This window comes from Xenopus laevis, chromosome 6L (genome assembly GCF_017654675.1).
Source record: "Xenopus laevis strain J_2021 chromosome 6L, Xenopus_laevis_v10.1, whole genome shotgun sequence".
Taxonomy (NCBI): Eukaryota; Metazoa; Chordata; class Amphibia; order Anura; family Pipidae; genus Xenopus; species Xenopus laevis.
Window position 1 is genome coordinate 151,354,835 of NC_054381.1, and position 17,844 is coordinate 151,372,678.

At 40.0% G+C, this 17,844-nt stretch overlaps 1 protein-coding gene across 5 annotated transcripts in view; it reads right to left on the reverse strand.

Annotated features, from left to right (window-relative positions):
* mtss1.1.L (metastasis suppressor 1, gene 1 L homeolog) overlaps positions 1-14,927 on the reverse strand; it is a 119,428-nt gene extending 104,501 nt beyond the window's left edge. For 3 of the 5 annotated variants that reach the window (XM_041566637.1, XM_041566636.1, XM_018268257.2), the window contains exons 1-2: positions 14,458-14,926; positions 2,215-2,276 (exon numbers count right to left, since the gene is read on the reverse strand). In XM_041566637.1, coding sequence (XP_041422571.1) covers positions 2,215-2,276; positions 14,458-14,529 — 134 coding nt within the window. In that variant the 5' untranslated portion in view covers positions 14,530-14,926. Of the gene's footprint in view, positions 1-2,214; positions 2,277-14,457 lie in introns of all 5 variants that reach the window. The other 2 variants (XM_041566635.1, XM_018268259.2) reach the window with 2 other exon arrangements.
* Between the last annotated feature and the right edge of the window lie 2,917 nt (positions 14,928-17,844).

The following is a 17,844-nucleotide window of genomic DNA, read 5'->3' on the forward strand; positions in this document are numbered from 1 at the left end:
TGAGATATTAAGCTTTTTAGTTCTCCAGTTTGCAATTCCAGCCATCTGGAAGCTAAAGTCCAAATAACCCTAGAAACCATGTACTGAGACTAGACTAGAATATGAATAAGACAGGGTCTGAGTAGAAACATGAGTAATAAAAAGTAGCAATAATAATACATTTGTAGCTTTATAGAGCATTTGTTTTTTAGATGGGGCCAGTGACCTCAATGTGAAAGCTGGAAACAGTCAGAAAAAAAGAGCAATTAAATAAAAAACACAAAAAATAATGAAGACCAATTGAAAAGTTGCTTAGAATTGGCCATTTTTTAACATACTAAAAGTTAACTTAAAGGTGAACCACCCCTTCAATTATTGTCATCGCCTTATAGGCAGCAGGATTGTAAAACAATTATTTATTTTGTTAAATACATAAATATACAGTGTTTTAGCATATAGTTCCTCTTTAAGCTAAACCACATTTTACTTTTTAGTCAAAACATCAGGGGAAATACATACAAATCCGTAGTTCTGTTTTACCACTGGGTATCAGAGAAACGATTTTAACTTTAAAGTGGAAGCATACCTGTTCAGGAGTACTTCTGCAGCTTAGGCTGAATTCTATGTCAGTGATAGGGCCAGTCGAAAATTAACATTTAGGGGCAGATTTATCAAGGGTCGAATTGAAAAATCTGGTTTTTAAATTCGAATCTCAAGCTAATTTTAGTGTACTTTGACTAGGGAATAGTCCAAATTCGATTTGAATTTGAAAAAAATTTAAATATTGAAATTTACCATGTACTGTCCCTTTTAAAATTCGACTATTCGCCATCTGAAACCTGCCAAATTGCTGTTTTGGCCCATGGGGGACCTCCTGGAACCTTTTTGGAGTCATTTGGTGAAATACTGCGAATTGAACGATCGAATACAGCCTATTCATTTGAATTTAAAAATGTAATTTTTTTTTTTTAAATAAATTCCAGTTGATCTTTTGTTATTCAAATTTAGAGTTGATGGGAGTTTAAAAAAAACTCCCATCACCTCGAAATTCGACCCTTGATAAATCTGCCCCTTAATGTGTTAAAACGTTACAACCATTACAATAGCAGTCAACTTCCTACAGTTTATTCATACTTTATATACATACACGTATATTACTGATCACCCTTTATTCTACTGTACAAATAAGAACGTGTTTACAGTTTGGAAACATTCCAGTCCTTTGATAATTTGCCTGTTTGCTGCATTAGGAAGCAGAGCCACACAATAAAAGTGCTTGTATTTCCCTTCTGTCAAACAAAGGGCAACCTGACATAACTAGTTTAACATTAAATACAAGCCTTGTCGGCTTTATTTTTTTAACATGAAAGCGTCCAGCATTTTAACCAAAGCCTTTAGAGAAAACAGTTAAAAGAAACGTGACTTTTTAAAGAGAATTTACTGTATAAAAAGGATATGTATGACTAGGCAGTAATAACTCTTGTTAGCAAAAAGTGAGTTGAGCCCAGCCAACAGGCTCCATACAGGAGAGGACACCCCAGTTTTGCCAGCTACTAACTGATTAAAGGGGTTGTTCACCTTTAAGTTAACTTTTAGTATGACGTAGAGAAAGATATTCTGAGACAATTTGCAATTAGTTTTCATTTTTTATTATGTATGTTTTTGAGTTATTTAGCTTTTTATTCGGCTGCTCACTAGTTTGAAATTTCAGCAGTCTGGTTGCTAGGATCCTAATTAACTTAGCAACCATGCACTGATTTGAATAAGAGGCTTGAATATGGACAGGAGAAGGTCTGAATAGAAAGAAGAGCAATATAAAGTAGCAATAACAATACATTTGTAGTCTCTCAGAGCATTTGTTTTTTTTAGATGGGGGTCAGTGACCCCATTTGAAAGCTGGAAAATGACAAATAATTAAAAAAATAAACTATAAAAAACATTAAATAATGAAGACCAATTGAGAAATTGCTTACAATGGGCCATTCTATAACATACTAAAATGTAACTTAAATGTGAACACCTCTTTAACTTGGGCTTTAGTTGAAGATGTATGGGCAATTTATTTGCCTTGTTGACTATAGAGTGATCTATACATATACCTGTCATTCGTGTACTTTTGCTCCTTAAGACACAGTGAAGCCTGTTTGTTCAAGCAGTTCAGTTGAAAGAAGCATGTCTGGGACAGACAGATGCTGAACACAAAGGTAAGAATGTATGTTAACAGCAAATACTCACCGGAGCTGCGACTGAAGCTTTCCTGCTTTGTTTATAAAGTCTTCCCAGATTGGATAACTTCCCTGTAATAAGGAAATAAAAGAAATTTAAGTACATGTACATTTATAATGCTATACACTTTTAAAGATTTATGGGTATAAGCGGCTTGAATATTCTTAATGACTTAATCGGAGAATGACATGGGGGTACTTGTGGATAATACTTAGCTGTAGTAAGTAATGCCAGTCAGATATAAAAAGGGCCAGCAAAAGACAGACAGTACAGATTCAAGGGAGAAGAGGGTTGTTCTGCCAGATATATTAGATAATTTCAAGAAAGGGATGGATGCCTTTTTTGGGAAGTTAGAAAATACAAAGTTACTGAAATAAATTCTTAGTACAAAGTTGATCCAGGAACTGACATGGATTTTTTCACCTTTCTGTGTTCAACTAGCAGGCTTTCCTTAGACAATGGTTGAATTTGATGGCCATGTGTACATACTAAATACAAGGGTGGTGGTATGCGGGAAAATTAGAGAGCTAAAATTTCATCAATGCTATACTCAATTGCTGATTGAGAATGCTGATGCCTTCAATAGACTCACCGTTATTGAATGCTATAATATTGTTCACAGTGAGCCAAACAAACTGCAGACAGATTAAAAAATAAAATGGGACCCATATAGGTGAGCTCATAGTAATGAGGAGATTCCCAGTAGACAATTGGGTGAGAGATATTGGTACGAATGTTCGTTTTTTATTTCTGGATATTTTTCTGAAAACTATAGCTGCCATTCTTATGTATATAGCTTTGTTTTATCAGATAAAAAGAGGAAAAATTGTACTAATACAACCAGTGATGTAATTGTGGCAAAATAAGTAATGATGCCGTCTCACCACCTTTTTCATACCGTATGTACTCGAGTATAAGCCGTCCCGAGTATAAGCCGAGGTACCTAATTTTAACTCCAAAAACTGGGAAAGCTTATTGACTCGAGTATAAGCCTAGGGTGAGAACTGCAGCAGCTTCTGGTAAGTTTCAATCAAAAAATTGAGGGTTTCTGCTCCCATTGGAGGTGCCGGCTTCTAGTTTTTGGACGCCGGTGAATTCTTGGAGACTATTCTTGGGCGCCGGCGACTATTCTTAGGCGACGGCGACCGTTTTTGCGCTTGACCCGAGTATAAGCCGAGGTGGATTTTTTTAGCATATTTTGGGGGCTGAAAAACTCGGCTTATACTCGAGTATATACGGTAATTAGTGGCTTTCCACTAGGGATGCACCGAATCCACGATTCGGTTTGAGATTCGGCCAGGATTCGCCCTTTTTCAGCAGGATTCGGCCAAATCCTTCTGCCCGGCCAAACCGAATCCTAATTTGCATATGCAAATTAGGGGTGGGGAGTCAAATCGCGTGACTTTTTGTCAGAAAACAAGGAAGTAAAAAATGTTTGCCCCTTCCCACCCCTAATCTGCATATGCAAAGTAAAATTCGGATTCGGTTCGGTATTCGGCCGAATCTTTCATGAAGGATTCGGGGGTTCGGTCAAATCCAAAATAGTGGATTCGGTGCATCCCTACTTTCCACCGGGTGGGATGAGCTTAAAATCCATGCCAGATTCTTACGATTGCAATGTCGGCATCCTAATCTGTGCACCCTTTTTGCTATAAGACAAAGGAGAGTGTGTGATCGGAAGAGTAAATTTGATTTTTGATCACAAACAGAAAGGACTCACAAAATACAACAGGCAGCAGGAGATGTGGTATGAAAAGTGAGGTGGTGTCATGAAATGATTAAAGAAGGTGTAACTAAAAATAATGGACATAGCTAAAAATACTACCACCTCTCCAGCTGTTTTTTTGACCCACTTCAAAAACCCATTACAGAACCTAGGGAAAAACTTGCAACAATAATCACATAAATAACAAAAGAGCAGGGGCGTCACTACAGAGGAAGCAGACCCTGCGGCTGCAGGGGGCCCAGGAGGTATAGGGGGCCCCATGAGGCCCTATTTAATGAGCAATTTCAATATATATTGGTAAAACGGGACAACCTCTGGAATTTTGGGGGCCATAAAATACATTTGCTGTGGGGCCCGGTGACATCTAGTTACACCACTGCAAAAGAGAAAAGTGTGCTTTTAATGTCATATTTTTTTTACACATGATTACAGTTCTAAATCTCTCAGGCAGGTCATGTGCTTCTGCTTTTTATATACTTGTAAAAAATATATTGGGTACAGGATCAATGCGCGACAGGCCATTACAGGGCCACATACAGCTGCAGGTATAGATACAGTAGAAAAAATAGAGGACAACAAGTATAATGGAGAAAAATGGCTAGTAAAGCACATAAGATTTACCCACTGACTATCAAAGGCAAGATGGAGACAGTATGACAAGAAGAATGAAAGAAGAATGAGTCCTGAAACATTTTGCCTTGGGCCCCATCACCAGTAAAGTCAGCCCTGAATGTGATACAATAAATAATTTTAATAACATGTGTACCGGTGATGAAGCTAGTTTATGTTTAGTTGCCCTTTAAAGATTCCATTAACGTACATAATTATTTAGTGATGACATGATATCCTTTGGCTGAGCTGGCATGCCATCACGTTGACTGGCAGTCCATAAACATTTGCTCGCTTTGCATCAGGCCTCTGTAACTTTGCATATCTCTCCACTGCCATACAGCTCTGCAAACACTGCCGTCATGGGACACTTAAACTAGACCTATTACAACAGACCCATTATGGAAAAAATCAGATATCTGTGTTGGGGCTCTGACACATGGGAGTTTGTTTTATTCGTTAACAAACCCATGCTTAGTGCAAAAAAACACATATATTGCGGTTAAACATAAACATAGCTAAGTGAGTTTTTGTAAGTTCCAGATACAACCCTCTGTTCTACTGGTCTCTGAACACGAGTCCAGCGCATGAAAATGCAACATGTTGCGACTAAAAAAACACAATGAAACGTGAATGGAATACAACGCAACTCTGTTCATGAGTACAGGTATGAGACCTGTTATCCAGAATGCTCGGGGCCTGGGGTTTTCCAGATAATGGATCTTTTCTTCATACTAGAAAACCATGTACACATGAAATAAACCCAATAGGCTGGTTTTGCCTCCAATAAAAATTAATTATATCTTAGTTGGGATCAAGTACAATGTACTGTTTTATTATTACAGAGAAAAAGGGAAATCATTTGTTAAAATTTGGATTATTCAATTATAATGGAGTCTAGGGGAGACGCCCATTCTGTAATTTGTAACTTTCTGGATAATGGATCCCATCCTGTACAACCAGGCAGAATATAATGGACAACCATGTACAAGGAGGTTAGGGCTCACAACTGATGAGCATGTAAGACTGACTTCTCCACAGAAAAATAGCATATTTTTAACCAGTATGCCTACTGGCCAAGTAAACTATTTTAGGTCATGGATGACTTTTAAAATTCAGAAAGGAGAAGCTTACACCAAGCACCTTCAATATGTATTCAACCAACTGTAATATTTAATTCTATAATAAATATCTGGCACATTTATTTACAATTATTAGACAGTTGCAGTTCATGGGGATCAAGAATGTCCTTCTTTACTTTTTTCCTTGTACATTCAGAGGATTAGCTATAGTAGCAGACCAAAACGTACTGACAGACAGTTCTTGTGATCATCAGAGCTCAACTAAAACTCTGCCTTAAAAGTTACATAAAGTTATCTTAAAGGGATACTAGTATCAAAAAAAAAAAAAAAAAAGAGTTTGTATGTGAACACTATGGGGCCTATTTATTAAACCTCAATTTTTTCTGGTCAAGTTTTTAAACGGGAAAAAACTTGAATTTTTAGAGATTTATAATACCTCAAAGCTGGTAAAAATCAAAAATACTCCAGCTAAAACCGGTCACAGTCAGTTAGAAGTCAATGGCAGATGTCCATTTTACGATTTGAAGATGTTTCTTAACATTGTGATCTGTGCTCGTACCATAATCCTAAAAAGTCAAAGTTATCAGATGACAAATCGAAAAAGTTGTACAAATCAAGAGTCAAATTCGAAAAATTCTTATGATTCGAATTGTTACACACTATTGATATGCCTTTTCCCAAACTGTCTATGTTATTTTTTAAGAAATTAAGTAAATTTGTTGATGGGAGTTAGGTCCACCTTGTTTTAATAAAAAAAATTGGGAAAATATGAGATGTTTAGCAGAGATAGTTTAGGGGGAAAATTAAGGTTGCACCAAGTCAAGGGTTTGGTTGAGGACAGAATCTCGGAAGTGTTTCGCTGAACAGAAACCTAACCCAAGTGAATTTAACTAGACAATATCAATATGCAAATTAGGGTTTGGATTCAGTTTGTGGAGGATTTGGTATTTGGCTGAATAAAAAAATTATAGATACAATGTTTCCCTAAAAAAAGAACCCTCTCTCAATGTGTGCACCCTTGAAGTCGGCTTATTACTTTATATCAGCTAAGATATCAATAAATAGGAAAAGATGCGTCAATCAAATACCCTGGCAAACTCTGTATATTTCCCTGCCACCCAGACGTTAGTGTTTGCAAACTAATAAGGATTAACCAGCCCTATGTCTTCCCTTTGTGGAGCCATAATTAATGCGACTATAATTAATCTGCTAGGAAACACAACAGACGCATTGAAAGGCCTGACATGACCTGCAGATAATTCTCCTGGTATCAGCCATGCAGATTTGTATTGGCATAACTTGATGTGCAGTCCAGTGGGAAAGGTCTGATTACCCTCTCAGACCTGGTTAAAAAACACATTTATAGGATTATTATGCAGGGGAACTTATAGTAAAGAAGAGACCTCGGTGTCCCTAAAGCTTGCAATTTATTATTTATAGTTACTCATTATAGGTATTATGATTTCTTTTTTTATGATTAAGATTATACTTTACATAAAGCTGGATGGCCACTGGTTAAATATGCCTGAAGTATGTAACAAAAATATCTATTGTTTAACAATTTAATATAGGGATGCACCGAATCCAGGATTTGTTTGGGATTCGGCCAGGATTCTGCCTTTTCAGCAGAATTCATATTCGGCCGAATCCTTCTGCCTGGCCAAACCGAATCCGAATTTGCATATGTAAATTAGGGGCGGGTAGGGAAATCACGTGACTTTTTGTCACAAAAGAAGATTTTTTTCCACTTTTTCCTTTCCTGACCCTAATTTGCATATGCGGATTCGGATTCGGTTCGGTATTCGGCCGAATCTTTCACCAAGGATTCGGGGATTCGGCCGAATCCCAAATAGTGGATTTGGTGCATTAGTAATTTAATATGCCATTTTTATTTTATCTTTGTCCCACCAAGGGGCTCTTCTGATGCCAGCAGCTAAGGACAAGCGGCCTCTCTATCCAACCCTAAATCAGGTACTGAGAGTAGTAATGGGCGAATTTCAATTCGCCGGAAAATTATCGAAATTCGCAAAACAGTGAAAGATTTGCATAACTCTAATTTTGACGACGGCATTAAATTCAATGGGCGTACGAATAGTGTTGATGTGCCACGGTTTTGACGCAATCAATTTTTCTGACGCACGTCCAAATTTGTTTGATGCCGCCGAATTTTTGAGGGTGTTTCGTAAAATGTGGAAATTCACTGCGAATTCGCACCTGGCAAAATTTTTTGCCCATCACTAACTGAGAAGATAAATGACAGGTCAGGGGCACCAAGAATATAAAAAAAATCCCCATCCCCCCTCCAGTGGACTCAAGATTCAAGGCCTTTGGCTTACACATTTTACACACCACTTTAAAAGAAAAAAATATAATGTATTTAAGTACAGTATGTATTCGTATACCTCATATATGAAATTCTCTTACAGACCCCTACACCAATTATAAAAAACATGGAAGAAAACAAGCCTTAAACTCTTTGACATCCAACCTCAAGAGGAGGGGGCCTAATGGGTTTCCATGGCGATGCTGTCATGCCAATATCCTGCTGTAAGAACTAATGGGTTTTTTGCACAAATTATTTTCTCTGGAAAGGATGGTAATTGGATGAAGGATTATAGTACAAACATGTATCGGCAAAGTGGCTTGACGTTGATAACGACAATCATCAAATTTAAGGTGTGAATTTGTACCTCAGAAGGCTAAAATGGCTGCTCAGAGCAGGTTTCAGGCAACAGGGAAGGGTTGCGGATGCCTGGAAGGCCAATTTCAGACAAAAAATATAGAATATAAAAAATAACAATATCACAATATTCACATGATGATAAGAACCTGTACCTGACTATTCAGACAGGTTGCAGTCCTGCACCTGAACTATATATACAGTATGTAAGGCAGGCATTACATTAATCTCATTGCTCACGTCACTATCACTATTGGACTACAAATCCCATAAGCCCTAACAAACTCAACAGCAGCTTTCCAGCTACATACTAACATGGCACATTCATATTATGATTAATTTTTAAGGGCACTATGCCCTATAACTATAACATGGTGTTTATAGATACATGAGATAATACATTGCTAGTGCCCTGGAGTAATTAATTATAACTTTATTCCTATAAATTAGATACACACGTGCAGGTTACAGCATCACCCACAAGATTCCAAGGTGGAAAGGGGGGGAAGGGGCTGATGAGAGGCCAAGTTACAAGCCCATTCACATTCCAAGCAGCCAGTCAAGTCATAAAAATGCATTGCGTGCAAACATCACGTATGTTATGTATATGGGTGCTTGGGGAGATCTGAGCAGGCCTGAGGCCAATAAATGTGCCACCCAGAGAACAGAGCTCTCCCTACATCAAGAACCAGATCCATGGCCCTTGTCTGAACAAAGTAGTATTCCAAGCTATAAAATCTGGGACAGATTATTTACTGAACTGCAAAGTGCAAAACCATTAAAGCAGGCAGGTTGCTGACACTGAAAGGGGCTGCTGTACTATTTACTTCGAAGCCCCAGCCACTAAGAAATAATGGTTCAGAGCACTGCAATTTCCCATCCCACCTTCTGGGTCCCTTCGCTGGTGCAATGTAGAACAAGACACACTTAGCTGACATGGTCCATGGCCACAAATAATCTGCACCAAGAAAATTTGATACTAACAGTGTTATTAAAGTTGTGGTTCACCTTTAAGTTAACTTTTAGTATGTTATAGAATGGCCAATTATGTACAAATTTCAATTGGTCTTCATTTTTTGTTTAATAATTTTGGATTACTTGCCTTCTTCTTAGGGCAAGCTCACACGTGGCGTTTTTACGTTGTCTTTTTAAAAAAGTACAGCTGAGCGTAAATACGCAAAAAAAATTAAGCTCTATTGAAAATAATGAAATATGCAATATAGCAATTCCCATGGGGCACTTGTGAGCCGACATCCGCCACAAGACACGAGTATTTGTGGTTTTTAGCAGAAACGCCAAATATTCCAAGGAAACACCATATGATTAAACTCTATGGGATCCACAGGTTTGGAAATACACTTTGCTGAAATACGCGGCGTATTTTCAACATGGCAGGCAAACTCTCGCGAGATGGATTTTGCATAAATGTTTTTACAGTGTTGAATGCAGGTGACAAGCAGTTTGGCTACATTCTGCATGTAAATTGTTTTCCACTTGGCTTTTTTTTGCAAAACTTTACTAAAATTCTGGAATGGAGTGGAATTGTGGGGAACACGAAAAAACAGAAATGCATGTTGGAAAAAGAAAACTACAGGCTAAAAAACGCATATTATCATGTGTGCGTGATTTCATTTGCGTATTCATGGTTGACCCCGTGTTTTTAAAAATGCAACGTAAAAACACCTTGTGTGACCTTGCCCTTATGACTTTTTCCAGCTTTCAAATGGGGGTCACTGACCCCATATAAAAACAAAATGCTCTGCAAGGTTATACATTTATTGTAATTGCTATTTTTTTTTACTAATGTTTGTATTCAGGCCTCTCCTATTCACATTCCAGTCTCTTATTCAAATCAGTGCATGGTTGCTAGGGGAATTTGGGTTACAGCAACCAGACTGGTGAAATTGCAAACTGGAGAGCTGCTGAATAAAAAGCTAAATAACTCAAAAACCACAAATAATAAAAAAATTAAAACTAATGTAAAATGTCTCAGAATATCACTCTACATCATACTAAACGTTAACTCAAAGGTGAACAACCCTTTTAAGGCACCATTAGAATAAATGCAGGGCAAAAGACATGTGCTGCAACTTGCGTGTGATTTACCAAAACAGAAGACTAAATTTGCATTGTGTGCATGGTGCAGTAGATGCAAGATAACATTTCCAAAACTTTGCCAAGCCTGAAAACTGCACTTAATTCAGAGAAACGTCCTCCAATTCAGCATGGCACAGGAAGGCAGCATGTTAAAACTTATTCGGTATTTATCCTTATTCCCACACTATGTCCCTACAAGCAGGAGAACCAGCGGAGCATAACGAGAAATCACTTGACTGGAACCTCAGTGGTATCACAATCTGTGTTCAATAAGTGAGCGTGACCCAGACGTGCAAAGGCAGCTCAGCATCCCGCACTCACATTTCTAGGATTATTATTTTGCACTGTACAAAAACTCTGCTCACACATAGAAGTATGAGTGGAGAAGGCAGTGATTCCTTATATCCTGAACAATGCAGCTGATGCACAATTCTGGAAGCCAAAGTCCCTATCTCAATCTAAAACAGGTATGCAATCCGTTATCTGGAAACCAGTTATCCAGAAAACTACAAAATATGGGAAGGATATCTACCATAGACTCCATTTTCATCAAATAATTTACATTTTAAAATTGATTATAGGTTCCTCTGTTATAATAAAACAGTACATTATACCTAATCCTAAATAAATCCTTATTAATGGCAAAAAAAATTCTATTGGGTTTATTTAATGTTTACATTTTTTAAGTAGACGGTATGGGTATCCAAATTATGTATTATCCAGAAAATCACAGGTCCCAGCATTCTGAAAAACAGGTCCCATACCCATATACCTTCTATCCCACAGCCACAGTTCCTTCCCAGAGACTATTATCCCACTGTTACTACAGGCACCATCTCTCCCTACTATACCTGCTATCCCACAGTCACACTCCCTTCCCAGAGACTATTATCCCACTGTTACTACAGGCACCATCTCTCCCTACTATACCTTCTATCCCACAGTCACACTCCCTTCCCAGAGACTATTATCCCACTGTTACTACAGGCACCATCTCTCCCTACTATACCTGCTATCCCACAGTCATGGCCCATTCCCAGAGACTGTTACCCCACTGCTACTATAGGCATCATCTCTCCCTACTATACCTGCTATCCCACAGCCTCACTCCCTTCCCAGAGACTATTATCCCACTGTTACTATAGGCGCCATCTCTCCCTACTATACCTGCTATCCCACAGTCGTGGCCCATTCCCAGAGACTGTTACCCCACTGCTACTATAGGCATCATCTCTCCCTACTATACCTGCTACCCCACAGTCACACTCCCTTCCCAGAGACTATTATCCCACTGTTACTATAGGCACCATCTCTCCCTACTATACCTGCTATCCCACAGTCACACTCCCTTCCCAGAGACTATTATCCACTGTTACTATAGGCACCATCTCTCCCTACTATACCTGCTATCCCACAGTAACACTCCCTTCCCAGAGACTATTATCCCACTGTTACTATAGGCACCATCTCTCCCTACTATACCGTCTTCCCATGACACCATCTATACACTATCCCACAGTTTTCTATACACTATCCCACAGTTTTCTATACACTATCCCACAGTTACAACCATTTTCTGTTGACACCATCTTGCTTTACTATGCACCCCATCCCATGGTTGCAGTCCTTCCACTGACACCATCTTGCCATATGCACAGTATTTAATGCTGTATTATTGCTGGTCTCTTTCTACCTAGTATGTAGTGCTGCACTTTGGCAAATTTCAACACACCTGTTAAGAAAACAAACATACAATGAAAACAAGCATGTGTACGTGTGTGTCATTGTTTATTTGCCCAATGCTTCAGGCACACGGAGGAAGAGAATAGAATTTGGGGGGGATGCCAGACAAACCAGTTACAGACAGGACAGGACAGGCTGCTTTTTCTGCATGTCCTTATGTACAGAGTTTAGAAACAATGTTTGATTGACACCTACAGACTACTGTCACCCCTGGGCTGAATGGAGCTTCCTATACACAGCACTCCTCAGGTTAACTCTTTCAATAGCTAGAGATGGATAGGGGAAAAACAGGATTTTTTTTTTCAAAGAGTTTTACGCAACACTTGAATCAAGCACAAACAGGCAATATTCCTCCATCTGTTCTCAAACTGCAATCCTCTCAAGGGGAATATAGTTTCATGTATAAATATCATTCCAACACAAAAACTGCCCTATTGAGTGTAGGCAAAGGAAATGCTAGAGGGTGCTACCTGCTGGTTAAAGCTGGTACGGCAGCATAATTATAAACTGAAACTGATCCCAAACAAAACAATGGTGTGTCTCAATGTGAATGTGCTACAATGGCTCAGTCCCCTAATCTCATGGCAAATTTGAATCTGTGACCCTATTTCAAATGTGAGTTGCATAAGTGTTATCCATACAACCCTGGAAGAATGGGGCAAACAGCGTGCAAAGCTTGTACTTACCCCCCAAATACTTAAAGGGCTAATAAAACCAAAACAACTAAAAGGTTCAGGCGCTGATATATAATGTACTGTCACACTGAACTGGTAAAACCATGTATTTGCTTCAGTAGCTCTACTAGTTGATTTAAATAAACTGCTGTGTATCCATAGGGGGCAGCCATTGGGCTATAGGGCTCACAATTACATTGCAGATATCAAATAAGCGGTGTCTTTAGGCTAATGGCAAACTTAGAGGGTTATTTACTTAAATCCGAATTTATCTAGTTTTTTTAAATTAATAAAAATCAGACAAAACTAGAATCCATAATTTGACCTTATTTATAATTTAAAAGGCTTGATTTTATTTGTTCGGGTAAAAACCTGATAAAAAAAAACATTTTTTTCCGGGGGGTTTTTCTGAATTGCTCGATTTTTTCAGGCTTTTTCCCAAAAAGCCCACATTTTTCGGATTTTTGTCGGGAAAGGTCAGATTTAATGGCTAATTTCAGCGGAGCCAGCAAAAACTTCCAAATAGGATCGGGACCTCTGCCATTGACTTATACACAACACTGGCAGTTCTTTGATGCCGGAATTTGGATTCTCACTTTTTCCATTCTCGGGGGTATAATAAATCTCGTAAGTAAAAAAAAAACCTTGAATTTATTAAGTTTTTGCCATCTGGACTTAAATAAATAACCCCCTATGTGTTCATCTGCCGGCAGAGAATTGTCTGCCACCTCTCGTGTTGCCCGCCGCTGACCTGAACGGTAACAGGCTGTCACCTGCACTTGAGAATGCTCAAATGAGCACTGTTGGCCCAAAATCCACCTGTCACCATCAGTGACCTGTGACTGCCATTTACTTCAATAGCAAATGTCATGTGTGCCTTTAGTCTTGCAAAGTAACCAACTGTCATCCATTTCTACAGGACTACAGAATGACAGTCACTCTTATATACAATGGGATATCTAGAACTATATATATTTGAATAGCCCTTTAAACTACAAGCAGGAACCCATACAACCTAAACAACGGATAGCCTGATGCAATAGGCACTGTGTTTTTATACAGAGACAAAAACAGCCAATCATCTCTTGTACGGACGGACACCTTACAGGCTACTACCCCTGCAGTCCCCCCACACCAAGCCCACCCCGATCAGTTGTGTATATGCAGCACAGACACAATGCATCAGACAGTGAGTATCACATACAGCTTCTCCCAGCACCTAGATAGAATAAAGCAGACTATTATTAGCAGCAAGTGTAGGTCATTCTCTGTCACTATATGCGCTGCCATACTGCAGCATTCCTATATCTATACACTGGGGAGTTTATTATTCAGATGGCAGCTTCCCAGCCCAGATGAAAGGGATTTGGCCACATTGCAGCAGATATGGGACTGGATTCCATTGCTAATTATTTCTGGCAGTGGGGGGAATCCATCTTCATTTTCAGCCACACAGAATCATGTTATTTCTTTTACAATTCATTGAATAATTAATAATATTGTTAATAATAATGATGATGATGAGAGTCCAGATGTGATCACCTGCTTTTCCCATTCATGCCAATGGAGGGGTGAAGGTTACATTGATGTGCCCTTTAATGAGAGCAATTCCTGTATAATAGAAATAGAAATGTGTGTTACCTTCATGTCACTGATGATGGTCTGGAAGAGTCCCCCCAGGGCGCTGCATTCCTTCTCTATAACAGCCTCCATGTTTCAGATCAATCCACAATCAATAGGGACACAATCCACAAGCAGCAGCAGCTATGGGATAAGACTGGGAGAAGCCCTTCCTTTAATGGAGACCTTGAGAGGGGATCCCCCTGTGTAGCTGCAACAGAGGAGCGGCGGCGGCGGCGACCCCCAAGGAGAAGCTTGTGCAGAGGCAGAGAATCCCCCCAGCTGATTCAGGCAAAGGATCGCAGCTTTAATTGCCCCTCCGTCCGCAAGAAAGGAAAATCCATCGTTGCACATAGGAGGACATTGTGAGGATCCGGAGATTGAAGAAGGACACAAACCGATCAGATCCCGGACAGAACGAACTGAACTCACCGCAATCCCGTGCTCTGTCACTGTGTAATGCCCCTGGCTCTGCCCCTTCCGTCTGCATTATACACCACGAACAGCGGCACATACAGCGCGCCCCCTAGTGGAGCTCTGAGGAATCACCGCATCAGTGTCTCGCTTGTGACGCGTTTAGGGAATGCGTCTTTATTCAGTCCGACTCTGCAGCAGCAACTCTCATCAGAAGCAAACAGAATACACTCACAGGCAGAATGTGCACTAGGCATAACAGGGCCACCATTGAATATTTGCATTTCCGAGACCTCCAGCTTTTTTCCCTAGTAATTATAAATTATTATATTTTATTTCTATTGCAGAAGAAAATGAAATAGAACAAGGCAACTGAGATACAAATAAGGCGTCTGAATGTACCCTCTCCTTGTTCATATTCCTGTCTGCCTTTAGAACAGTTGAAATGCACAGTTGCTACAGTAACTGGGACCCTAGTTACCACTTATCAGTTAAAGGGGTTGTTCGCCTTTAAATTAAAGGAATACTGTCATGGGAAACATTTTTTCAAAATGAATCAGTTAATAGTGCTACGCCAGCAGAATTCTGCACTGAAATCCATTTCTCAAAAGAGCAAACAGATTTTTTTTATATTCAATTTTGAAATCTGACATGGGGCTAAACATATTGTCAATTTCCCAGCTGCCCTAAGTCATGTGACTTGTGCTCTGATAAACTTCAATCACTCTTTACTGCTGTACTGATGTAGTATGATGTAGAGAGTAACGTTCTGAGACAGTTGGTTTTTATTTTATATTAGCTGTGGTTTTCGAGTTATATCGCTTTTTTTATTCAGCAGCTCTCCAGTTCGCAAATTCTGCGAGCTGGTTGCTAGGTACCAAATTATCCTAGCAACCATGCCTTGATTTGAATCAGAGGCTGGGAAATGAATAGGCAAGGGTTAGAATAAAAGACGAGTAATTCAATTATAGCCTTATAGGGCATTTGTGTTTTTTAGATGGTGGTCAGTGACCCCCTTTTGAAAGCTGGATAGAGTCAGAAGAAGAAAGTAAATAATTCAAAAACTATAAGCTCTGTGCTGCTGTCACTTACTGAGCTTAGGGACCCACTCACAATATACAGTACACATAGAATAGAAATGTCACAATATAAGGCTGATTAGTAATTAATACACATAATTACTACATGGCAGCACAGAAACCAGTGCAATTAGCATCAGAATTTAATAATCAGCAAACCTGTAGCCAGGCACGTTTCAGGGGCTGCTGCCGCCTGAGGCAGCAGCCCCAATGCCGCCCCTCCTCCTGCTCCGCTCTTCTAACTACCAGCGTCGGAGCGGATGGAGGAGGGGCCGCATCGCTAGTGCAGTGAGCGCTATTGCGCTCGCTGCGCTAGAAGAGCCGAATTTCCGTTTTAAAAAACGGAAATTCGGCTCTTAAAGTTACCAGAGGCGGCTTTTTGCCGCCCCTGGTAACTGGCCGCTCCGTGCCGCCTGAGGCAAGATTCTCACCTTGCCTCATGGCCGGAGCGGCCCTGCCTGTAGCATCAGCTTATATTACAGGGAAGCTCATTTTCTGCTGGATAATTAGTGACGAGCCCTAAGCTTAGCTTCTCAACAGCCAATCAGAGCCCACTGAGCATGTGAGTGTCACAGACACTTTCCAAGATGGTGACCCCCTGTGACAAGTTTGAAGTCCTGGATCATTGCTGCTATTGACAAGCTGAAACTTTAGCCTCGTGCAATAAGTTCACTACATAAAATATGACATTTTTAGCCATATTCGTTTTTAGGGTTTAGTTCTCCTTTAAGGTGGCCTACATGCAGAGATCGACTCGTTTGGCGGCCTCACCAAACAAGCGGATCTCTCCTTGATATACCTACTTTGAGCCCTTGGGTCCAACGATCGGATCACAATGACGAGGTCAGACTGCCTGTTGGGATTTTTAAACCTGGTTGATTGACAAATGGAAGATTTTTGGCCAAATATCAATCAGGGAAGACGTCAGAGGGCCCCATACACTGCCCAATAAGCTGCCAAATTAAGGTGGCCATACAGGGAGAGATCCGCTCGTTTGGCGATGTCGCCAAATGAGCGGATCTCTCCCCGATATGCCCACCTTGAGGTGGGCAATATCGGGCTGATCCGATCTTGGGCCCTAGGGCCCAACAATCGGATCCTAATGAATGGTAATGGGCGGTCGGATTGCGGGACCGCATCAACAAACAGATGTGGCCGCGATCCGACGGAATTTTTAGTCCCATCCGAAAGTCGGGGGGCTCCATACACGGGCCAATAAGCTGCCGACTCGGTCTGTCAGCAGCTTTTATCGGCCCGTGTATGGCCACCTTAAATCTGTTGGCAGTTAATATCGGCATCGGTGCAAAGGGCTGCTTTACACCTAAACAATGGCAGCTTTAGGCTTACAGTAAATGGGATGTTTTAATCACCATTGCCCTACAACTAAAACTGCTGCGGTCCACCACAATGTGTAATGCTATTGAATATAAAGCACCGTGTGTTACATATAATCTCATCAGCAGCACAGACCGGATAGAAACATTTATGATGACTTGTGTTATTAGTCTCTTATTCTCCTTCCTTGTTTGCCAGTTATTTTCATCTTGACAACTGTTGTGTGGGTTTAATATTCAGTACATTCCTGGAAGCTTCTCCTAGTATTGCCTTTAGATTTAGCCAGTGACACATATTCTTGAAATAGTAATTTGAAAGAGAAATCAAAATATTGAATCCTAATGGTACCAAAATATTACTTTTTCTCTGTGGCACCATATGATCCAATTGGGGTGTTGTCACGCTAAGCATCCGGTTCAGGTTGGATCCAAAGATAGGATCTGTTCAGTCACTGGGACAGAATGCTCTGTTATACAGATAGCTAGAATCTCAGCCATAAAGCAGGGCAGGACTGTTACTTACAATGGGGATCAGATAGGATCTGTTCAGTCACTGGGACAGAATGCTCTGTTATACAGAT